This window comes from Pyrgilauda ruficollis, unplaced genomic scaffold (genome assembly GCF_017590135.1).
Source record: "Pyrgilauda ruficollis isolate IOZ18807 unplaced genomic scaffold, ASM1759013v1 scaffold161, whole genome shotgun sequence".
NCBI lineage: Eukaryota > Metazoa > Chordata > Aves > Passeriformes > Passeridae > Pyrgilauda > Pyrgilauda ruficollis.
In genome coordinates this window covers 508,986-531,431 of record NW_024514876.1, presented here as the reverse complement: position 1 = coordinate 531,431, position 22,446 = coordinate 508,986, and the positions used below count along the sequence as shown (strand labels likewise).

Here is a 22,446-nt window from a genome sequence, read left to right as displayed (position 1 = left end):
ACTGGGCAACTGCTGCAGCAGAGCCAGAAATACTGGCAGGACCTGCCAGCACAGCTGACCAGGGCTGGGACTGGCACCGCCCTGCCCGCAGAGCACACGGCACCCACATGGATCTTCTGCAGGAGTGAGGCCCTTGCAGGGGTGGGCCGTGAGGGGCTGGGGGTGCCCTCACCACTCAGGATCCGAGGCAGGGACAGCAGCACCAGGAAGGACATGGACATGAGGCCGTACAGTGTCAGGGGATATGGACACAGCAGCGCTGGTCCTGACCTGTGGGAGTTGGGCTGTGGCCTGGGGACAAGGGGCAGTCCTGGCACTACCCCAAGCCCAGACAGCCCAAGGTGAAAATTAGCATTTTCCTCTTACCCTTTGGGGCACAGAGCAGGTGACTAAAAATACAGCCACTGTGGCAGCATGGGCTCCCACGCCCTCTTTGGCAGCGGCCCCCGTGGCTGGGGCAGTTCCCCCCCCCGGGGCAGCCAGTGCCAGGGGCTGCCGGGGAGCTGGAGCTGCCTGTGCTCTTGGTGAAATGCCAAAGGTCGCCTGGCAATGACCAGAGGGACAGCAGTCCCTGCCCCCAAGGACACGCTGTGCTCCTCCTCCCCGCTGCCTGTCCCAGGCCCTGCTGCCCTAGCTGCCCCAGGGATCCGACTGTCCCAGCCTCCTGCTGGCAACCCACGCTCCAGGACAGGAGGCCCAGCCTTTCCTTTGTGCATTTATTTAGAAAAACAACCAACCAACCCCCCCCATCCCAAGACAGAACCAACAAACTCTACAGAGGCAACACTGAGGGGCCAAGCCCCAGCCGTACCAGCTGCCACTTCACCAGCCACCCCTGTGACATAAACCTGGCCACAGGGCCACCGCAGAGCCCAGCCACTCATGCAGGAGGAGCCCGTGGGTCCCCAGGGCAGCTTGGCCAAAAGCCGCCCGCAGCTTTCCAGAAGGGGTGGGTCCAGAGGACGGACAGACAGATGATGGCACAGCACTACTGCCTGGTACCCTCTGCTCTGCCCGGGGCACGAGCAGAGTGGCCAGGCAACACAAGTGCTGGAGGCAAAGGCACCAGGGTATAGGGGACGGGGACAGGCCTGGGGGCAGCGTGGGGGACCGCAGCGAGGCGGCCCCGCTGCCCACCAGGGAAAGTGCTGGGAGACGTGGGGCGCGCAGGCGTCTCAAAATAAATTAAGGGAATAGCCAGAAAGGCAATGGCAGTGGGGGAGCACAACCCCCTGGCCCCCTGCTCTCTGGAGCAGCTGGGGGCCAGCACAGACCTGCCACTCGCTGCCGGGCTTGGCTGCCCTCCCACGCCGGCCATCGGAGCCCCTGCGTGGCCACACCAGCTGCTGGGCTAGCTGTGGGAGGAACCCACTGGTGGCCGGTGCTGCCAGGGCCCGGGTGCAGGGCAGAGCCCCTGCGGCAGCACAGTGGGCTCCAAAGTGGGGGGACTGGCAGGAGGCTCCTGGGGCCGGGGCAGCCGCTGGGCACCCGCAGAGGCGAGGTACGTGTTGAGGAGCTGGGCGATCTCATCCACCTGCAGGTAGAGCAGGCACATGGGGTCAGTCTGGGGCATCCCTGGTGAGAGGGGAGGGTGGAGGGATGGCAGCCCCTTACCTGGGATGTCTCAAAGAGCAGGTCTCGATCTTCCACGGAGAGGCGGAAGGTGCTGCTGTCAGAGGCACCAAAGGAGGAGATGCGGCCGTAGCAGAAGCTGTCCAAGGGCTCGGGCTCTCCCGGCTTGTAGAGCGAGACGGCTTTGGCTCCGATGCCCAGCCACAGGCGCTGGGGCCCGGGGCCCACTGGGCTCTGCAAGGGAGAGGGGTGTCAGGGTTGCCCACTGCCAGGGCTGCCCCTGTACCACACCCAGCCGGGGCCTCACCGCCTGCAGGTCGACATCGAAGAGCGTGGAGCCAAAGCCAGGCCACTCCCGCACCAAGGCCACGTAGGCAGCCATGGCCTCGGGCCGGCCCATGCCCTGCAGCAGCTTCCACTTCTCCACAATGGCAGCCATGGTGCTGGCCCCCTCCTCACGCAGACGGCCCCGCAGGCGCTGGTCCCGCTCCGCCCGTTGCTTGGCCAGCGCTTGACCCCAGAGCCCCCCGGCCAGCAGCCCTGCCCGCAGCCGAGCCCCCCGGCACTTGGCGGGGGGCCGGTGGGGCAGGGGCGGCAAGCGGGCGTGCAGCACGTGGGGTGGGAAGAGCTCCTCCAGGCGCGGGAAGGGCGCGTGGGTGGAGAAGTCGCTGTTGAGGCTCTGCAGGCGCAGGGCCGCCAGCGTCTGCAGCGTCTCCTCGGATGTGGGCACGTAGCCCCGCAGCACCATCTCATGTGCCTGTGAGAGAGAGGGGTGAGCCAGCACAGCCACCACGGCACGGCACGGCACGGCACAGCCACCCCAGCGTGCCACTCACCTGCTCAAAGAGGAGGGCAAACTCCAGGCTGTCCCGTGGGACGTTGTCCGTGTCCAGGAAGCCGTAGTGCTTGAAGCAGAGCCGGCATGGTGGGTCCTGCTCCCGGTCCTCTCCAGCCAGGCTGCAGCAGACAAGACCGGCTCCATCAGCTTGTGGATGTGCCCCATACCCATCTGTCCCCTCCCACCCGTGGCCCCCCAGCCCCTCTCCTCCATAGGCAGCAGAACAGGACATTTACTTTTCAAACCTGGTGAGGACATCAGCCAGCAGTGTGGCACTGCCCACTGGCTGCTCCCGTCGCCGGGACTGCTCGTAGAGCGCAAAGAGGTTGGGGCTCTGGGACAGCCCCAGGCGTGACACAAGCTCCTGGGCCACCTGGGCGAGACAAAGGCAACCGATGGTGACCACGTGTTCCTGGCCACGGCACTCAGGGCTGTAAAGGGACACAGATTGGTCATGGTGGGCAAAGGCAGACAGCCCCGGCCCCTCTCCACCATGGCTCAGCTGGGAGAGACCTTGCTCACCTGCTGTGGCACACTGCCCACCCAACCCTGCGCATCAAAATGTCCCCAGCCCCCTGCCTGGCACAGCCACAACCCCTCACCTCCTCGGCTGTGGTGTGGGAACTGATGGCCACACTGCAGGCGGGTGCCCCAGGGCAGTGCACTGTGCAGATCATCTCTTGCCGCTGCATCAGCACCAGGATCTCCTCCAGAGAGGGCACACACTCCCTCCCCTTCGTCTTTCCCAACGCCTCTCGGATGAAACAGGCGTACTTGGCCATCTCCGAGGCAGGAAAACGGTTCTCCGTCCTGCAAGAAATGCCAGGAGGATCAGGCACCGCTCTGAGGGGCACTGGCACCTGGCAAGCTCCCTGGTGCCAGCTAGCACCCCTGGCACTCACCTGTCCAGGTGGAAGCGCAGGAAGCGCAGGACAGGCGGGGAGGGCAGGAAGGTGCAGCTCATGCAGGTGAGGAGCTGCCAGTAGTGCAGGTCGCCCTGCCCGCCCGGCGCCGGCGGCTCCGTAGTCTGCTTCACCAGCTGGCAGTAGATCTCATCCACCAGCGGCGGCAGGTCCAGGCAGGTCTGCAGGACACCCTGCATCAGCGGCACCGGGTCCCGCTCTGACTCCAGCTGCTGCAGCGAGTTGAAGAGCTTCACAGCCTCGTCGCGCAGCGTGGTGTAGCTGCGGGGGCCAGGGGCTGTGGGATGGGATGAGGGTTAACAGCCCCGTGGTGTAGCTGCAGGGTCCAGGGGCTGCAGGATGGATGAGGGTTAACAGCCCCGTGGTGTAGCTGCGGGGGCCAGGGGCTGCACGATGGGATGGGGGTTAACAGCCCTGTGGTGTAGCTGCAGGGTTCAGGGGCTGCACAATGGGATGGGGGTTAACAGCCCTGTGGTGTAGCTGCAGGGTTCAGGGGCTGTGGGATGGGATGAGGGTTAACAGCCCCATGGTCCTCCCCAGGACCCCCTGCCAGCAGCTGGGCACTGTTGTCACACCCAGGGCCAGCCAGGCCCCAGCCTGGTGCCCACCTGCCCCGCACAGCATCCAGCCCAGCCATCAGTGCTGCCAGCCTGGAGTGTAGGACCCAGCTCTGTGCCCCCCAGCTGCCGCTCACCGCTTTGGTCCAGGCTGCCGTAGGGGAAGGGCAGCAGGGGAGCGTAGAGGGGGCCACTGGTGTAGCGCAGGATGGGGTTGCAGCGATAGATCTGCTCCAGAACCTCGGGGCTGTCTCTGTGCTCCTGGGGGGCAAAGCAACAGCAACAGCTGCAGAGGGGTAACCCAGCCGAGCGCCTGGTACAGACCCCCACCACCACCCTGGGGCATGCAAGGCCCCAGACACCCACCCCAGTGCTGCCTACGGCTGTGGGCATGGGCAGCCTGGTGCCAAGGGCTCACCTCGACATCACGCATGAGCAGCTGGGTGGGTGTTTGGACAGGGGCTTTGCTGTCGATGACCTTCTGCACGGCGCACACCCAGCGCACAGCCTCGTTGAGGTGCTCCGTGTACAGGCGGTAGCAGTGCTTCCTGCCAAACACCGTCACGCTCCAGTAGCCTGCGAGGGACAGACCCACTCACCCACTGTCCAGCAGCACCCCAGCCAGGCTGGCTCAGCGCCCCAGAGCTCAGCACAGCCTCTCCTCTGGGCAAAAGAAGCCCTCAGGGCTGGGAGGGTACAAGTACAGGGTACAAGTTGTGCCGGGAAGATGCAGCCCAGCCAAGGGGCATGGGCAGCTCACCCGTCTCCTTGTAGAGCTGCTTGTCTGGCCAGAGCACAGAGCAGAGGCTGGTGAGCACCAGGGAGCCCAGGCGCCTGGCCCCCTTCTCGTTGCTGCTGTAGTAGTCCAGGGAGTCAGGCGTCAGCACGAACCAGTACTTCCGAGGACGGATCCAGGGGGTCTTCATGCAGCCCCGCATCTCCCGCTGCAGCCAGCCTGGGAAGGGGAACCCTCAGCCTCACTGACATCCACCCCAACGGCTTCTCAGCACAGGGAAGGGTCTGCACAGGTCTGACCATCCCTCTGGGGTGGGACCAGCCACAGCTGGGGCACAATCCCACCTTTCACGAGAGCGTCAGGGTCATCCTCCACTGGCCCCGGGCCCTTCTCCACGATGAGGCTGCGCATCTCCTCTGCAACAAGCAGGGACCTGAGGACAACATGGGGCTGAGCTCAGATACCCGTGGGGGTCTCCCACAGCCCCTGAGCAGGGAGCTGGCCGCGGGGCTGGGATGAGCTGGGTCCCAAGGGGCTCTGGGCACCCCACAGCCCTGCGGTGGGAACACGGCAGAGTCATTGGGTGCAAATGACCCCGGCTAAAAATAAGCTGTTTGCAGTCTTGGCCCTGCCAAGGAATTCGGAAAATGAACAACCAGGAAGGAATGTTGGCAGCAGCGTCAGTACTGCGAGTACAGCGAGCGAGCAGGCCCCTGTGCCCCGGCACCCCGTCTTCCTCAGCCCCAACCACCCCAGGGCACAGCCTCTGCTGATGGACACAGCCTGGCAGAGCCTCCTGGCACAGGAAGAGTCACGCACAGCCCCATCAGCTAAGCCTGCGGCAGTCAAGCCATCTGGCATGGCAGGGGGATGGAGACACGCCTGAGGATGCGCCAGGGACGGGGACAAGCACGGCAGTCCCGGCTCTGCCACTCCCTGCTCTACCTGACAGAGCAGCACAGCCTGGTGCTAGCTCGGTGGGCAGGATGGTTCAGCACGCACCAGCACCAGGGCAACCTCCCACAACATGCCAGTCCCTCAGCTCCTACAGCACCACACAAGGGACACAAGGCAGGGGAACACTCACCGCTCCGAGCCACTGCTGCTACGGGTGGGCTGGCTCAGGCTCACCTCCAGGGATCCCTGGGGAGGAAGGAGACATCTCAGCCCCACGGTCATTACCTGGCACTCCTGGCCATCCTCCCGCATGACTGTATGCCTCCTCATCAACCCGAGGAGACAGGCTCACATCCTGCTGCCATGGGGCAGAAGAGCCCGGGCATCCACAAGGCCACGGCAAGAACCAGGGCTGCAGCTGGGGCACCCCGGGTGCGGGGGCAGCCGGCGGGCGCGCTGGCCGTGTGTCCTCAGCTGACCCAGCTGGCTGAATACCGTGCAGAATTGCACAAGGTCAGTGCTGAGTAATACGCTTACGGCACAAAGTCCCATTGTAATGGGGCCGCTGACTTCCTGCCCGCGGCGGTGGGACGCAGCACTGGGAAGTCCCTGGCCCTGCAGTGGGACAGGGTCAGTTCCTCCTCACGCAGCACAACTTGACATGGACAGAGCCGCTCACGTGACGGCCCTGGCACACATGCTGGGACACGAGGCAGAGCCCAGGCACAGGCAGGCACCGGGGCGGGCAGGGTGCCCGGCACAGTGGGGTGCGGGGACATGGAAGCACCGGCAGTGCTGTCCTGGGAGATGCACGGGAGCTCCTGCCAGCTGCAGCCCAACAGGGCAGCTAGAGGCTCGACAGGCCAGAGCACGCAACGCCAAGAAAAAGAGACAGATGCTAAAAATAGTGACAGGGAGGGGGGAGCCGCCGCAGGTATGGCTGTGCTGTGGGGCAGGGCCGGGCGCCACTGACCTGTGGCATTAAGGGCACCTGTCACACACTGCTGGTAGCCATGCACAGGGCCAGCTCCTCCAGACTGTCCCACTGGGGAGGGCCCCACACGCTCCTCAGGGCTGCAGGCACGGAGGCAGTGCCTAGTTTCTCGCGGGCAGTCCAGAGGAGGCAGCGGTGGCAGCCGGCTCTTTCTCAGGGATATAAATAAACAGGAGAGGAGCTGCGGCGACAGGACCAGGGTAGCTGCTCCCACGCTCCCACGAAGGGGCGGCTGACACCACGGCTTTCCAAGGACCCCCTGGCCACAGCAAAGTGCTCTCGGGGGAGCTGGCGTCACCAGTCGCCCACGCCAGCCCGGAGCCAGTGCGGCCCTTGGGATGTGGGAAGCCCAAAGACGGTTCCTTACATAGTTGTGCCCTTGGCACTGCCACCAGCTCCCAGAGGGTTCAGCTTCAGCCCTGTCACTGTCCCCACGGGCTGGCACTGCTGTGAAAGGGGACGGGCTGCTAAGGGACCGACAGAGCCAGGGCCGAGCTCGCAGTGGGCAGGGGTGAAGGGCCACAGCAAGCGGGACCAGGCAGTCACCACCCCGAGTCCGGGCTGGGATTCGGCCCCACGGCTCTCGGTGCAGGAGAGCGGCGGGACAGACAGGAGCCCCGGGAGCTGCCCCGCACCCCGCGCTATCAGCCGTCGCACACGCAGCCCGGCCGGAGGAAGCACCGGTTTCCGCCACTCCGTTTCCCTCCAGAGAGGAAGCAGCCGGAGACGGGAGATCCAGGCCCGCTCTCCGCGCCCGGCACGTGGTCCCGGGACAGCCCCGGTCCGCTCCGGCGGGGCAGTCCGGGGCCCCGCCGCGGGTTTGGCACGGTAGCCCGCGACCCCCGTCCTAAGGAGCAGCCCGGGTCGAAGCGGGCAGCAGCACCCAGCGGGACGGTCGGTCCTGCCCCGCGGGCCCGGGACCTCCGCGCCCGTCCGCCCGGAGCCTTCCCTGGGCTGCGGCTCGTCCGCACCCGCCGGAACGACCCACCCCGCACGCAGCGGGACCACCCCGGCGGCTCGCCCGTGCTCGTCCCGGTGGCCGTCCCAGAGCCGCTGCCGGCCCCACCTGGTCTCCCTGGGCGCGGAGCTCGAAGGACGCCTCCTCCTCCTCTTCGGCCTCGCCGTCCGCCTCCCGCTCCGCCTCGCCGTAGTCCCGCCGCAGCAGCGTGAAGCCCCGTCGACAGCACAGCAGCCACCACAGCCCGCCCGGGAACGGCATCGCCCCGCCGACACCAACGGGACGGCACCGGGACGCGACGGGACCGGCCCGCCCCGCGCACCGGCCGCCGGCCCCGCCGCCGGGCAGCGCGGGCCGGGCTGCGGCAGGGCCGGTGCTCCCGGAGCCGCCGCCGGCGGGGCGCACCGGGTACCCTCGGTACCTCACAGGGGCACCGTCACTGAGCACCGCCTGCACCCGGTGTGGGCACCGGCACCGGGCACGGGTCCCTGCCCTGCCCCGCGGCACCCGCATCGTGCGCTGTCCTGGCTCCTGCGTGCGGCAGCACTGGCGCCTGTCCCAGCACGGCGACTCAGCCCGGTGTGGTGCCAAGTTTGTGCCAGCGGGCAGCACCGTGGGCTCGGTGCTCGGGCTGGAGGGCACCGTGGGCAGAAGGGCACCGTGGGCAGGAGGGCACCATGCCAAGGCAGGCCCTCATAGCAACTTTCCACAAAGGAGCTGGTGGAAGGCGTTCATGGTGGGGTCACACCCGCTGCCACAGCTATGTGGCTCAGCTCAGCCCCGGGCTGTGCCCAGTGGCAGAGGGTCTGTGGCACCCTCAAGCCGTGGGTGCCATGGCAGCGTCCAGGCCCTGGCCCCACTCCCGAAGCCCCAGGAGTTAAGGCTCTGGCTTTGCCACAGCTGTCGGGTCAGCGCCGTCCCTGGGAGCCGGGCTGCTGGGATGCGCAGGCAGGAAGCGCCGGCTGCCAGTTCCCCTCCCACGCAGCCTGCTCTGGATCGTGCCTGGGGCTGAGCCCCTGGTGTGGGGCCGGCTGTGCAGCCAGGCCAGTCACCAGCATCCAGCAGAGCCCACCAGCTGTGCGGCCATCAGAGGACTGGAACGGGACCACCCCAGACCACAGGCTGGGTGGGCAACAGGGGCAGCTGTGCTGTGTGGCCAAAAACTGCCCGATTCTGGCTCTTGGTCCCCACCGAGGGCTGTGGGGGACAGAGGCCCATCACCCCGCCTCTGGGGCTGCTGAGTCAGCAGTAACCTGCTTCTGGCCCGGCAGTAGGTGAAGCTTCTGGAAGGGCTTCTTCCAGTCGAGCCTTGAGTCCTGGGCTAATCCCAAACAGAGCAGGGGGTGAAGAGGAAGTAGCCTCCAGGCCCGGCAGCACCGGGAGGTGCTTCCCTGCATGCCCAGCTCTGCTGGGAGGCTCCATGAGCAGCTGCACCACAGCCGAGCCCAGTCCTGCTCCCGGCACTTTGGAGTGTTTCCTTAGCCAGGTGAGGGGGACACTGCACGGCCCCGGCGCTGCCGGCCCATGGCACCATGTGCCAGCCCGTGGGACAAAGTGTCACTCGCCATGTCCTAGCCCGTGGTCATCTGTTGGTCGCCACGTGTCCGGGCCGGGCCGGACCCAGCGCAGCACCCCGGTGCCGCAGGGCCTCTGGGCCGGGATGTGTCGTGGCACAGGAGCTCGTGGGGGGAGTAAGGAGGAGAGACAAACCTCCCCCTGCCCCGCCCTGGGGTGCAGGACCCAAGGAGGGTTTTTCCGGGGGCTCCCTGTCCCTCCAGCGGCGGGGACGAGCGGAGGGCAGGCAGGAAGCGCGAGCTTCTGCTGCCTCCTGCAGGCATCGCCCGCCGGTGCCGGTGGCCAAGGAGCCCCCCCGGCCCCACAAACCCCCCGGGGCAGCGTCACCCCGCACGGAGACCGCGCTCGCCCACCGGGACTCGTTCGGGGTTTATTGTGAGAGTGGGAACCAGCTGCCTGCCTGGCCCCGGTGTTGCACCCACCGAACCGCTCACGGCACCGCCCGGACCCCCAGAGTACGCGAAACATCGCACGGCCCGCGGCGCGGTGACATTGCAGGGCTCTGCAGGGAGCGCAGCCCCGCGGGTCGCCGGGCAGTGAAGGCACTCGCAGGGCGTGCAGGCGCTGCTCTTCCCTCTGCTCAGGCGTGTGCAGGCGCCGTGCGGGTTGTCTGGCGCTGCCCGTGTCCCGGTGCTCACCGAGGCAGGTCTGCGCACGGACGGGGCTGTCCGCGGGGAGCTGGTCCCTGCCGCGGCCGCGGGCACTGCCTCCTACACCACCTCCAAGCAGCTGGAGAGCGATGTCCGCCGGCGGGGACTGGGGCAGCCGAAGCAGCGCGGGTCGAGGGACCACCTCACGTCGCTGGCGAGCAGCCACAGCTCTCGGCGGAAGCGCCGGCCGAGGAAGGCGTAGAGCAGCGGGTTGAGGCAGCAGCGCAGGTACGCCAGCCCGCCGGTGACCAGCAGCGCCAGGTCCTTGCTGCGGCTCTGGGCACAGCTCATCTCCCAGCTGGTCAGCAGCTCGGCCGCGTCCAGCAGCACCATCAGGCTGTGGGGCAGCTGCAGGGCCACAAACACCAGCACGAGGGCCACCAGCACCCGCAGCGCCCGGTGGGGCTGCGCACCGCGGGTCGCCAGCAGTGTCCGTGCCACAGCTGCGTAGCAGATTGTCATCACCAGGCACGGCACCGCGAAGCTGAGCGCCACCTGCAGCAGGCTGGTGGCTCCCCGGGCTGCCCGTGAGACCACACGGGGGAAGACGACACGACAGAGGCGGAGATCCTGGTGCTGCTCTGCCTGGCTGAAGATGAACTGGGGCAGTGCTAGCAGCGTGGCCAGCAGCCAGGCCAGCCCCGCTGCTAGCCAGCCGTGCCGGCGGGCTCGTGGGCGCAGGCGGCAGGCAGTTGTCGCCTGCACAATGGCCACGTAGCGATCCACGCTGATGCAAGTGAGGAAGAGGAAGCCGCTGTAAAAGTTGAGGGCGTAGAGACCCTGCAGCGCCTTGCAGACGGCTGTGACTGGGGACCAGCCCTGCACCGTGTCGGTGATGGCGAAGGGCAGCATCAGGAGCAGCAGGAGGTCGGACAGAGCGAGGTGCAGCAGGCAGACATCGGTGACACTATGTGCCTGGCGGTAGCGGGTGTGTGTGAGCAGCACCAGCCCGTTCCCCACTATGCCCAGCAGCAAGAGCAGAGGGTACAAGGCAAGCTGGAAGGTGCGGACCAAGCCCTGTACTGCCTGCTTCTCACAGAGCTCCGGCAGCATGGTGGCCTCGCCCCAGTAGCTGTCCTCCCAGGGGTAGAAGTCAGAGGTGGCCATCAGCTCTGAGAAGGGGCTGGGAGTCACCTGTGCAGAGGGAGGCTGAGTGAGGAGAGCTCGGCACGGGTGGCCCGGCCGCGAGGTCAGAACCACACCCAGGGCAGCCTTTCTCCACCCAGCCTCACCGCTGGGAGCCCAGCCCGGGTGTGCCCCAGCCCCCAGGTGTCCCTGGCCCTACGTGCGGGGTTTGTTTCTACCTCGCAGCAGCGGGAGGTTCACCGTGCTCAGTCATTGCAAGAGCCACCACACATTTCCTGAGCACCCGTGTGAAAAGCAGAGCAGGTGGAGGGACATGACCCAAGCCACGGTGTCCCTAGCACAGCACTGTGTCCCTGCACGTGCACCCAGCCTGTGGCCCCAGCTGCCTCGGGCAGTTGAGTCTTGGGGATCCACACCAGCATCCCCAGGTGCCCAAAGCCCCCATACACCACCCTGGGGACCCCAGTGTGGGCACAGCCTTGCACTGCCCAGTCCTGCTCCCAGATAGGGAGCTCCTGCCTCATCCAGGTTGCAGGCAGCTGAGCACAGTGCTCCCACCTCCCAGCTGCTCAGCCCTGCTCTGGGGCAGTGGGACAGTGCTGCAGCCTGGTACTGGTCAGCTGGGACCCCACTGACCTGGAGATCAGGATCTGACACTCTCTGACTCACACTAGTTGAGCAGCAATTTCACTCTGGCCCCTGTCAGTGAGCCCAGGCAGCTGGGCTTGGGCTCCTCAAGTGCTCTGGGGCCACAGGTGGGATCAGAGCCCAGTGCCAGGGCAGGCTGACTCTCCAGCAGCTCCTTTAGCCCCTTTCCTGCTCAAGACCCCAGGGCCTGGAGCACCAGGCACTTCCCTGATTCCCCAGGGTTTTGCCTTTCAGTCTAAACCCACAAGACTCACAAGAGAACTACCTAAAACATGAACAAAAGCTAATGATGGGGGGGTCCTGCCTGGCTCCCAGCAAACCCCTTGCCCTGCAGCCCCCTCACCTGCTCCGTCATCGCACAGCAGAGCCTTTCCCCTGGCTGCTGGGTCTGAAGCTGTTTGTGTCTAAGCTCTCTGTAACCTGTGGTTTGACCACATGCTTCTCCCGATACCAAAAATGGTGCAGCCCTTGTCCCGGTGCTCTGGGGAGGAGCCCTGGGGAGGAAGGCAAGGTGGCAGGTGCGACTCCACTTTGGAGCTGTAATGAATCTTTGACTTGGTGCATCTTTTACATCTGCGTGCTGGGGACAGAAATAGCAGCTCTGCTCAGTCTCTGTCATGTGGGTGTGCAGGCCAAACCCAGGAGCACCAGCCAGGGGAGCAGGGTCTGGCCGAGGGTGTTCAGCACGTGCAGGAAAGCCCAGCCCACCTCAGGGCAGTTGTTGTCTTCTGCAGGACCAGCGAGAATGGGGCCAGTGAAGGGACTGGGGGCTGCTGTGGGCTGGCACTGAGCTGGGCACAGGCACGGTGCTCCTCAGGCAGGATTGGCAGAACCCTGTCTGGTTTAGGGTTGTCTTTTCCTGATGGCAAACGTGGTGGTTCCAGAAGCTGGGGTGGCTGCTGGTGCAGGGCATACCCCTCACCCAGGGGTCCCAGCCTGGCACTGCATCCCCACAGTGCTGGGCAGGCGTGTTGCTGGTTGTTGACAACAAAATTCCCAGCTCCTCATTAAAAAGCAGATTAGTTCCTGTGGGGCAGAGGCCCCATTTCCTCTCCTCAGGGGGGAGAAGACTGATCCCTAGCTTTAATGGGCTCCTGGCCATAATCTCTCAATCCCCCTTTCTCCCAGCTACAGCTGTCTTTGCCGTGGCTTATCTCCACTCTGCCCTCGGCCCTCCTGCTGCCTCCAGATGGGTACAGGATCCTGGCTGCTCACTGTGGGGCTGTGGAGCTGCTGCGCCCTGGATGAAGAGCAGCCAGGACAGGTGCCCCCAGCCTCCAGGGGCTCCCCAGGGCTCTTTGCTAGAAGGTCTCTTCCCCCTCTGCTGCTTTTTCTGCAGTGCAGGGATGCTAACTGCAGATCTCTGCCCTGTGCTGACTCTGGGGGTGCCTTCCTACACCCTGCATCTGGGGGGAAGGGGAGGGAGGAGGGTCCTGGGGCCAGTGTTGGCCCTACAGCCAGCTGTGGGTGCAGAGCAGGGATTCTACATGTCCCTGTTGAGGCTGTCACAGATCTGACCCAGCACAGGGTCAGGACGTGGGGCTGGGGCCAGAGCAGGCACCCCCGGGGTGTCAGGACAAGGCCAGGTGGGCTGTGCCTCTCCTGGGGATGGACCTGCGGGCACTGCCAGGTCTGGGGGCCAGGAGGGAGGGTGCCAACGTCCTCAGCTTACAGTTCCAGCTCCTGGTAGCAGAACTGGTGCACTGCCAGGTGTCCCACATCCCTGCCACACATGGGGTTTTCTATTCTCTGTCACTCCCCAGCCGCGGCCGGGGCTCTGCCCAGGCAGGGAGGAGGTTTGGCACCGGCTGCCCCAGTTGAGCTGAGCTGAGCTGAGCTGAGCTGAGCTGAGCTGTGCTGCCCGCGGCTGCCAGCCCCGGGACATGCTGCTGGGTCTAGAGCTGGGCACAGCCTGGCCGTGCTCCTGCTCCACGCTTGGAGCCAGCAGCTGCTGGGACATCCCCATCCCCCGGGACTGCTCCAGGCCCCGGGGACAGCAGCTCTCCTGTCCTGCGGGGCCAGGGGACACGGAGCACCGCGGGGCTGTAGGTGTATGTAGGGCACGCAGGAGCCAGCCCCCCCAACTCCTCTGTGGGCGTCTGGGGGTGGTTGAGAGCAGATACAAACTAAATCCCTCCTTCTGCACCACCAGGGAGAGCAGCGACCCCGAGACCTGCAGGCCTTAATCCACGGCTTGATCACAAACACTCCACATCTGCTGCGGGGGGGCTGCGGGCACGGCTCCCACCCTCCCCGCAGAGGGGCAGGGGAGGCTCGGCGTGCGGCGAGGACCGGGCACCGCCTAGGAACCGACCGGGGGTGCCCGGGGAGCTCCTGCACAGCCTCACCGTGCCCCGGTACCCACAAGAGCCGTGTCCCGGTGCAGCCCGGGGCGGCTCGCCGAGCCGAGGAGCGGGGAAATCGGGCTCCCGGGCGGAGCATCTCCCGGGGGCGCGGCGCGGGTGCGGCGGGGGTGGTCGGGACTCTGCGCCGCGCCCGGCCCGGCCCGGTTCCCCCCCGCCCCGTGGGCGGAGCCGCCGGCCCCGCTCCGCCGCGCGGCTGCAGCACCGGGAGCGGCGGCGCCGAGGGCGCTCGGGGCGCGCAGCATGAGCGCCCGCCGCCTCTTCGGGCTCTTGCTCGCCGCCTGCGCCGGCTTCCTGAGCCCCGGTCCCGGCTGCCTCGCACGTAAGTGGGGCCGCAGTCCCGGGAGCGGCCGCTCCGCACTGCGGGACCGCGCCCGCCGCCCCGTCCGCGCATCCCCGAGCAGTCCCCGCATCCTCCGTTCTCTCGGGCGTCCCCCCTTCTTCCCCGGGCATCCCCCGCCGTCCCTCGGTACGCTCCGCTGCCCCTGTTCGCATCGTTCCCAAGGTCACCGCCGGACACGGCCGTCCGGGCTCTCCCGCCGACCGCGCCCCGCCCGGGGCGGCCCCGCCGCAGCCCCCCCGCCGGCGGCGGCCCCGTGCCTGGCCGCAGCCTCTGGGGACCCGGGACAACCGGGACGCCCCGAGGTTCCGGGATGCCCCGGAACGCCCCGGGGTGCCGAGGAGAGCGGGGATGCCCTGCGGGACCTGCCGGGCTCCGCCAGCACCTCGGCCAGCGGCGCCGCCCGCCGGGCTGGCCCCGCCGCGGGGCTGCACCGGGCCCGACCCCATACCGGCGCTGGGGGCAGCCGCTCGGGAACGGGAATCGGAGAGACCCTGGTTGCACCGGGCAGATCCCCGTGGCCCCCTGAGCCGGCAGCCGGGGCCCCTTCCCCAGGGCCGGGGCGAAGGGGCATCGAGGCGGGGGTCCGTGGTACAGGGGACGGAAGAGTCGGGGGGCGGTGGACTGGGGGCTGATGCAGCACCGTTCCTACGGTGAGAGCTGGGGATGCTCCTGAGCTCCCCCGGCTCCGTCCGACTCGTTAGGGGACCCTGAAAGAGGTTCGGGACCCCGGCCCCTCGGAAGGGTCTTTTGCCGGTGCCGCGAGGGTTTGCACGGCATCCCCGGGATCCCACGCGGGATCGTTCCCCGCCGGGGCGGGGCAGAGCGGGGGTCCCGTTGCCCACGTCAGTGCGGAGGCGGCTGGTGGCGGCGCCGGGGCCCGCAGAGGTGTGTCAGCTCCGCTGCAGTGGGAGGGGAGAGCAGAGCGGGCCCGCCGCTCCGCCGGCCCGAGGGAGCCGCGGCGTCCCCAGAGCCCTCAGGGTCCGCAGGGCTGGGGAGCTCCCACAGGGACACTGCCCAGCTCAGTGCTCCGAGGCCGCCCCCAACTCCATTCTCCCCTCAGGACCCTGCTACGATGAGCTCGTTGCTCCCCTTTACTCCTACTCCATCGGTGCCTCCTCCAGATACAACATCTTCTACTCGGCCAGCTTCGCCCGTCTGCACAGTGAGTCCCCCCGCGGAGCTGGGCTGCAGGGGAGGTGGGCAGGGGGTGTCCCTGGCCGGGTTTTGCCTCTCGCGGGGCTGAGGGGCCCAGTCAGGTGCAGTGGTGGGGCCGAGCAAGCAGCCGCCGCTCAGTCGGGAGCCGAGCCGCTGAGCTGCTCCCCCCGCAGGCACCAGCGGCTGGTCCCCCGACCCCCGGGACAAGCAGCCCTGGCTCCAGATCGACCTGATGCAAAAGCACCGGATCAATGCAGTGGCCACGCAGGGAACCTTCAACACCTACGACTGGCTTACACGCTACATTGTGCTCTATGGAGACCACCCCACGAGCTGGAAACCCTTCTTCCAGCAGGGCAGCAACTGGGTAGGGGGGAGCCCGGCATTCCCTGTGGGAAGGGGCTCTCTGAGAGGGGTAGAGACCCCTGACTTGGAGCAAGGTGTTGACAGTGACCCTTCATCCCCAGACATTCTTTGGGAACGTGAATGAGAGCGGGGTGGTGCGGCATGACCTGCATTACCCCATCCTTGCACGGTACATTCGCATCATTCCCGTGGCCTGGAACCCGCGTGGGAAGATCGGGCTGCGCCTGGGCCTCTATGGCTGCCCCTACCGTGAGTACCTGGCCACGGGCTCCAGCAGCCCTGCCTGGAGGGATCCTGTCTCTGGCACACCTGGAAAACTCTCTCAGAGGGGGTTGTGCCCAAACACTCATGGCAGAGACCATGAGAGCCAGGGCACCTGCTGCTGCAGGCAGTGACATGGGTGGGGCTGCTCTGCTCTCCCCAGGGTCCCATGTGCTCTACTTTGATGGGGATGATGCCATCTCCTACCGTTTCCGAGCCAAGAGGGTCAGTACCTTCGAGGATGACATCTCCTTCAACTTCAAGACATTGGAGCAGGATGGGGTGCTGATGCACGGGGAGGGCTCACAGGGTGACTACATCACAGTGGAGCTCAAGCAGGCCCAGCTCCTCCTGCACATCAGCTTAGGTGAGCTGGGGCCAGGCGCTGGGGGCGTGGGGCTGGGGGCCACCGGCTGATGCTGGTCCTCCCCAGGCAGCAGCCCACTGCACGCCAGTGAGGGCCACACGACGGTGGAGGTGGGCAGCCTCCTGGATGACCAGCACTGGCACTCACTGCACATTGAGCGTCTCGGCCACTACGTCAACCTGACGCTGGACGGGGAGGTCAAGCGCTTCCGCTGCCGTGGCACCTTCGACCAGCTTGACCTCGAAACTGAGGTGGGTGCACTGGCCAGGGGGCTGCCAGGATGCTGACCTGTGATATCCTCCAGGGAGGGGTTGACACCCTCCCTCTGCCTGCCAGGTATTCTTTGGAGGGGTGATCGACCACGACAAGCAGCACCTCACCTACCGGCAGAACTTCCGGGGCTGTGTGGAGAACATCATGTTCAACGGGGTCAATGTCGCCGAGCTGGCCCGGCACCGGCGGCCCAACATTCGCTTTGAGGTCCAGCCTGGGGGGTGGCCCCCTTCTCTGGGAGTCCTCTCCCTGCTGTGGGGGCACCCCTTTCCTGGGAGTCCTTAGCCCCACTGTGGGGTAACCCCTTCCCTGGGGCAGGGTCCCCTGCCTGCTGCGGGATGACGCGGGGCCGTGCTCAGCCGAGCGGCGCCGGATTGACCGTGCAAGGTTGTCCCTGGCCTGGGGCGCCCGCCTGGCTTTGCCACGCATTGGGATCAATTGGGCATGATTGAGGCCAGGACTGCGGGGATGAGAGGGCCTGCCCTCTACGGGAACATTCCCTTTCTCACCCCTCCCATGGTCACTCCCAGGGCAACGTGGGCCACTACTGCCAGGACCAGCTGACCACCCCCATCACCTTTGCTGGCATCAACAACTACGTGCGGGTGCCGGGGATCCCACGGAGGAACCGCCTGGCTGTCAGCTTCCGCTTCCGCTCCTGGGACACTGTTGGCCTCCTGCTCTACACCGGCTTTTCTGACCGCCTGGGCTCCCTCGAGATGGTGCTGAGTGAGGGGCAGGTCAATGTCTCCATTGCCCAGCCTGGCAAGAAGAAGCTGGAGTTTGCTGCAGGTGGGCTGGGGAGGCAGCACGGGGTGGGGGGGGTCAGTCTGGCAGTGGAGCATCCCCTTGCACCTTCCTCTCTGCACAGGGCATCGCCTGAATGATGGCTTCTGGCACTCGGTGCACCTGGTGGCACGGGAGGGCTCAGCTGTGGTGACCATTGATGATGATGATGGTGCTGAGTTTCGGGTGGCACACCCTTTCCAGCTACGCACTGGCAGCCAGTACTTCTTTGGAGGTGGGCAGCAGGGTGGGGTGTGGGGCAAGGGGTGCCTGAGGGCTGCTCACCCCGATCTGTCTTGCAGGCTGCCCCAAGCCGGCCTCAGTCACTGGCTGCCGGTCAAACCAGACAGCTTTCCACGGCTGCCTGCAGATGCTGAACGTAGACATGCAGCCCGTGGACGTGGAGCTGCTGACACTGCAACGGCTGGCGCAGTACCACAACGTGTTCTTCAACGTCTGTGGGATCACAGACAGGTATTGATCGGGATGAGGGTGCTGCCTCGGAGTGGGGGGCATTGGGGAGGCTGTGCTGGTGCTGGGACAGGAGCCCTCTGTGCCCTCAGGTGCACCCCCAACCTGTGTGAGCATGACAGCCGCTGTATCCAATCCTGGGACGACTTCATGTGCATCTGCGACCTGACGGGGTACAAGGGGGAGACCTGCCACAAATGTGAGCCTGGAGCCTCTTGGGTCAGGGACAGTAGGGGCACTTGCAGCCCCTACTCCTGCCTGGTGCCTCCCTTGCACTGACCTCCACTCCATTCTTCTCTTCCAGCCCTTTACAAGGAAACATGTGATGCTTATCGGGTCAGCGGGAAGACCTCGGGCAACTACACCATCGACCCAGATGGCAGCGGGCCGCTCAAGCCCTTCACGGTGTACTGTGACATCCGAGGTGGGGGTAGCAGGAGGGCAGAGGGGACCTCTGTCTGATGCCTCTGGGAACAAATCCTTGCCTGTGTATTGGAGCTGGAACAGGATAGAGGGAGTGGGGTGTGCTAGGGGTCAAGTCCTAAAGCTCCCCTTTCACTGCAGAGGACCGAGCGTGGACCATTATCCGACACAACCGTCACTATGCCACGCGGGTGACGGGCTCCAGCGTGGACCAGCCCTACCTGGGGGCCGTGGAGTACTGGAATGCCTCCTGGGCCGAGGTCTCAGCCCTGGCCAATGCCTCTGAGTACTGCGAGCAGCGCATTGAGCTCCACTGCTACAACTCCCGCCTGCTCAACACCCCCTGTGAGCGCTGGGAGAAGGGGCTCGGTGCTGCATGGCTGCACTGCAGGGCTGTGACACGGGACAGTGTCCTGACTCTCCTCTGTGCCTGCAGCCGGGCTGCCCTTCAGCTTCTGGATGGGTCGGAACGATGAGCGGCACTACTACTGGGGGGGCTCGCGACCGGGCATCCAGCGCTGCGCCTGCGGGCTGGACAAGAACTGCGCTGACCCCCAGTACTTCTGCAACTGTGACGCCGACCATGCAATTTGGTGAGGGGTGGCAGCTGTGGAACAGGAGCTGTGGGGTGGGGGCTGCAGTCATGGGGGGCACAGATGCTGGGGCACTCAGATGGGGGTAACGGGGCTGTGGGTTGGTGAAGGGACAGAAACACCTCGTGGCCCCTCTGATGCACTCACATTTGCAGGAGGACAGACAAGGGTCTGCTGACCTTTGTGGACCACCTGCCAGTCACCCAGGTTGTAATTGGAGACACCAACCGCACTGGCTCTGAAGCCCAGTTTGTGCTGGGGCCCCTACGGTGCTATGGAGACCGTAAGTGAGCAGCCCCACGGAACATCCCCTGCCTGCAGAGTGCCTGCACCTGCCTGTGCTGTCCCACATGGAGGACCCTGACCATCCCTCACTGCCCCTCCTGTTCCTCACAGGCAACACCTGGAACACCGTCTCCTTCAACAGGGGCGCAGCCCTGATCTTCCCCACCTTCCAGGCCAACCACAGCCTTGACATTTCCTTCTACTTCAAGACCACTGCCCAGTCTGGAGTCTTCCTGGAGAACCCAGGCTATCGAAACTACATCCGCATTGAGCTCAACAGTACGGGGGTGCAGGGGGGGCAGGGCTGTTGGGGGCAGAAGGGCTGGGGCCTCTTCTCAGCATCATGTCCTTGCAGCCACTAGGGACGTGGCATTTATATTTGACATTGGGAATGGGGACGAGAACGTGACGGTGCGGTCGGTGGTACCCTGGAATGACGATGAGTGGCACCAGGTGAAGGCTGAGCTCAACGTCAAGCTGGCACGGCTGCGGGTGGACAAGCTGCCCTGGGTGGTGCGGCCATTCCCCCCACAGAGCTTTGTCCGCCTGGAATTTGACAGGCCCCTCTACGTCGGTGAGAGCCCCTGGCCACGTCCCTGCACCCCCAGGTCCCACGTGCCACAGGGCACTCAGTCTCGGCCCCGCTGCAGGCGCGGCAGAGCACAAGATGCGCCCGTTCCTGGGCTGCCTGCGGGCACTGCGGATGAACGGGGTGACGCTCAACCTGGAGGGCAAAGCCAACGAGACGGAAGGCGTGCGGGTCAACTGCACCGGCTACTGCCAGGACCCGCCGGTGCCCTGCCAGAACAGCGGGCTCTGCGTGGAGCGCTACAGCCACTACACCTGCAACTGCAGCATCTCTGCCTTCACCGGGCCCTTCTGCAACCACGGTGAGTGGCAGCGCTCCGCGGGCTGGGTGGGGCCGAGGAGCCGGCGCTCCCCTCACCCCCTAGGCTCTCCCACAGACATCGGAGGGTACTTTGAGGAGGGCACCTGGGTGAGGTACAACATCCTGCCCATGTCGCTGTACGCCGCCCGTGAGTTCGCCAGCATTGTGAGCAGCCCCTGGCAGCCCTTGCCTGGCTATAACCTCACCAGCGAGGAGGTCAGCTTCAGCTTCAGCACCACCTCAGCGCCTGCCGTGCTGCTCTACGTCAGCACCTTTGTCAAGGACTATATGGCCGTGCTCATCAAGGATGATGGTGAGGGCAAGGCCCCCTGCCCTGTGGATGCCACTTTCCAAGCCTATAGATGGGCTGGACATGCCCACTGAGAGGTGCAGCCCTGCTGACAGCCCTGTGCTGCCCACAGGGAGCCTACAGCTGCGCTACCAGCTGGGCACCAGCCCCTACGTCTTCACTCTCACCAACAAGCCAGTGACGGACGGGCGGCCCCACCGTGTCAACATCACCCGCTTGCACCGCACACTCTACACCCAGGTTCGGGCTGGGGCACCCTCCCAGTTGGGCCTGGGGGCTTCAGGTCAGGCTGGGAGGGGGCGTGGGCAGGGTGGCTCTGTGGGCACTGATGCTGTGCACCTACCTCCCAGGTGGACTATCTCCCCATCATGGAGCAGCAGTTTTCCCTGTTTGTGGACAACAAGCTGGATTCGCCCAAAAACCTGTACCTGGGTCGTGTGATGGGTGAGCTGGGTCCTGCCCATGTTGGGGTCTCTGGGGTCTCCTCTGCACAGCATGGCCCTTGCCCTCTGAGAGGGATGAATAATCTCCTTTTGTGGCCCCACAGAGACTGGTGTGATTGACCCCGAGATCCAGCGCTACAACACACCTGGCTTCTCAGGCTGCCTCTCAGGGGTGAAATTCAACACCCTCGTGCCCCTCAAAGCCATCTTCCACCCCACCAGTCCCCTGCGGCCCTACAGCATCCGGGGAGAACTGGTGGAGTCGAGCTGTGCCTCGATGCTCCCCCTCAGCACCATCCTTATCCCTCCTGAGATGGACCCCTGGTACATGGCCACAGGTGGGTGCTGTGGTGGGACCCTGCTGGGGATGGAGCCCTCGTCAAGCACCAGCTGCAGATGGGAAGCTCCAGCGTGAGACCTTGCTGCAGCCTGGTCTCAGCTGCCTGCTCTGTCTCTGCAGAGTTCCCCCACGTACACGACGACGGCTGGATTGGGATCATCATTGGGTGTAAGTGAAGCCTCTGGCTGGTATTCCACACTGGCACAGCCCAGCGGCCCCTCCCCAACCCCTCACTGCCGACTCTTCCCCGCAGTCGTGATCTTCCTGCTCCTGCTGCTGTCAGGGCTGCTGGTGCTGCTCTACTTCTACCACCACCGCTACAAGGGCTCTTACCACACCAACGAGCCCAAGGCCATCCAGGATTACGGCGGTGCTGCCAAACCGCCATCGGCACGCAAGGAACAGAACCTGCCCCAGATCTTGGAGGAGCCGAGAGGGGACTAGCGGGGCCGGGGGTGGGACGGGCTCACAGCCCCCGCATCCCCGGGAGCCGCCCGGGAATGAGCGAGCGTCGCGGGACCAAAAGGCCGAGCACACCTGAACTGCCAACACCCGCCTTCAGACTGACCGGACCGGAGCGGACCGACCGCCACCTCCTCCCCACGGCCGCCACCGACCGGCCCCGGAGCACGGCCACGATCCGCCGAGCCCCAGCCTCGCTCGCCCCGGTTACGCCGACAGCTCCCATGCCAGAGGCAGGCTGCTGCATCTACAGCTGCCAAATCCTGCCTGGCCTCTGTCGGGGAGCCCCAGGCTTGGTGCCCACCCTCCCTGTGGCCGGGGGCACCCGGCTGCTGCCGCCCGTTAGTGCTGCCCGCGTAGATGCCCCGCTGCTTTGCTCGCTTCGCCAGCACCGCGCAGAGCCACGAGCACCGGCCCCGCTCGGCCGGGCTGCCAAGCAATACTCCACACACCGGCGCCGCGCATGCCGCCACCGCACCTTGCTGAGATGCTGCTTTCATAAGATCAGGTACAGATCCTTTCTACCATTTTTGTTGCTGGATATTCTACTACACTCTGGTTTTTTTATTCTATGGGTTTGTATAAAAAACCAAACGGAAGCTCCCGCGGGCGTGAGGGCCCGCGTGTCGTGGTACGTGGTCTGTAGTTTGCTACTTCTCTGTACGAAGTGCCAGTCCTGCCGATTACCTCCAGCCCAGGGAAAGCTCCTGTTCACTTGCTGTGTTGTGGTAAGACAATGTTACAGATATGCATTTATCTACCCAAAGGCCTGGCTCCACTGGGCACTTTATTTTTAAAAAGTCTGTTCTTTTGAATGAGATGTGAAGATAATCAAATAAAGGCAGAATGATGGCATTTGACGCTCCCCAGCCTTCACCTTGG

General features: G+C 65.6%; 3 protein-coding genes across 4 annotated transcripts; 1 reads left to right on the top strand and 2 right to left on the bottom strand.

Moving 5' to 3' along the window:
• Positions 1-702: 702 nt before the first annotated feature.
• PLEKHH3 (pleckstrin homology, MyTH4 and FERM domain containing H3) lies at positions 703-7,843 on the bottom strand. 2 transcript variants are annotated; one of them, XM_041463046.1, is made up of 13 exons: positions 7,584-7,843; positions 5,714-5,769; positions 4,971-5,059; positions 4,651-4,845; positions 4,309-4,466; positions 4,028-4,151; positions 3,313-3,610; positions 3,013-3,220; positions 2,656-2,783; positions 2,409-2,529; positions 1,880-2,329; positions 1,615-1,806; positions 703-1,534 (listed from the first exon to the last, which is right to left on the bottom strand). In XM_041463046.1, exons 1-13 carry the CDS (start codon positions 7,734-7,736, stop codon positions 1,352-1,354), a joined length of 2,355 nt encoding a protein of 784 aa, XP_041318980.1. In that variant the 5' UTR covers positions 7,737-7,843; the 3' UTR covers positions 703-1,351. The 2 variants fall into 2 exon arrangements, with proteins under 2 accessions (XP_041318980.1, XP_041318979.1); XM_041463045.1 differs by having other exon boundaries at positions 2,647-2,783; positions 7,584-7,842.
• Positions 7,844-8,004: 161 nt separating this feature from the next.
• CCR10 (C-C motif chemokine receptor 10) lies at positions 8,005-11,335 on the bottom strand. Its single transcript, XM_041463068.1, has one exon. The coding sequence runs from the start codon at positions 10,805-10,807 to the stop codon at positions 9,761-9,763; it is 1,047 nt and encodes a 348-aa protein (XP_041319002.1). The 5' UTR covers positions 10,808-11,335; the 3' UTR covers positions 8,005-9,760.
• Positions 11,336-13,606: 2,271 nt separating this feature from the next.
• Positions 13,607-22,419, top strand: CNTNAP1 (contactin associated protein 1). Its single transcript, XM_041463032.1, has 24 exons — positions 13,607-14,119; positions 15,201-15,302; positions 15,469-15,662; positions 15,763-15,910; positions 16,086-16,289; positions 16,356-16,540; positions 16,626-16,769; positions 17,093-17,354; positions 17,434-17,583; positions 17,651-17,822; positions 17,912-18,018; positions 18,124-18,243; positions 18,384-18,587; positions 18,679-18,835; positions 18,991-19,118; positions 19,232-19,399; positions 19,476-19,694; positions 19,771-20,010; positions 20,086-20,322; positions 20,432-20,559; positions 20,670-20,763; positions 20,867-21,100; positions 21,223-21,270; positions 21,356-22,419. Exons 1-24 carry the CDS (start codon positions 14,041-14,043, stop codon positions 21,544-21,546), a joined length of 3,915 nt encoding a protein of 1,304 aa, XP_041318966.1. The 5' UTR covers positions 13,607-14,040; the 3' UTR covers positions 21,547-22,419.
• The last annotated feature ends 27 nt before the right edge of the window (positions 22,420-22,446 follow it).

Coding starts and splice junctions, on each gene's coding strand:
- CNTNAP1 (XM_041463032.1), top strand. CDS start 14,041: ATGAGCGCCCGCCGCCTCTTCGGGCTCTTGCTCGCCGCCTGCGCCGGC. Junction 15,663..15,762: donor TCCAGCAGGGCAGCAACTGG/GTAGGGGGGAGC, acceptor CTTCATCCCCAG/ACATTCTTTGGGAACGTGAA. Junction 18,244..18,383: donor GGTGTACTGTGACATCCGAG/GTGGGGGTAGCA, acceptor CTTTCACTGCAG/AGGACCGAGCGTGGACCATT.
- PLEKHH3 (XM_041463045.1), bottom strand. CDS start 7,736: ATGCCGTTCCCGGGCGGGCTGTGGTGGCTGCTGTGCTGTCGACGGGGC. Junction 4,467..4,650: donor GCAGCTCTACAAGGAGACGG/GTGAGCTGCCCA, acceptor TGTCCCTCGCAG/GCTACTGGAGCGTGACGGTG. Junction 3,221..3,312: donor CTGCGCTTCCACCTGGACAG/GTGAGTGCCAGG, acceptor CATTTCTTGCAG/GACGGAGAACCGTTTTCCTG.
- CCR10 (XM_041463068.1), bottom strand. CDS start 10,807: ATGGCCACCTCTGACTTCTACCCCTGGGAGGACAGCTACTGGGGCGAG.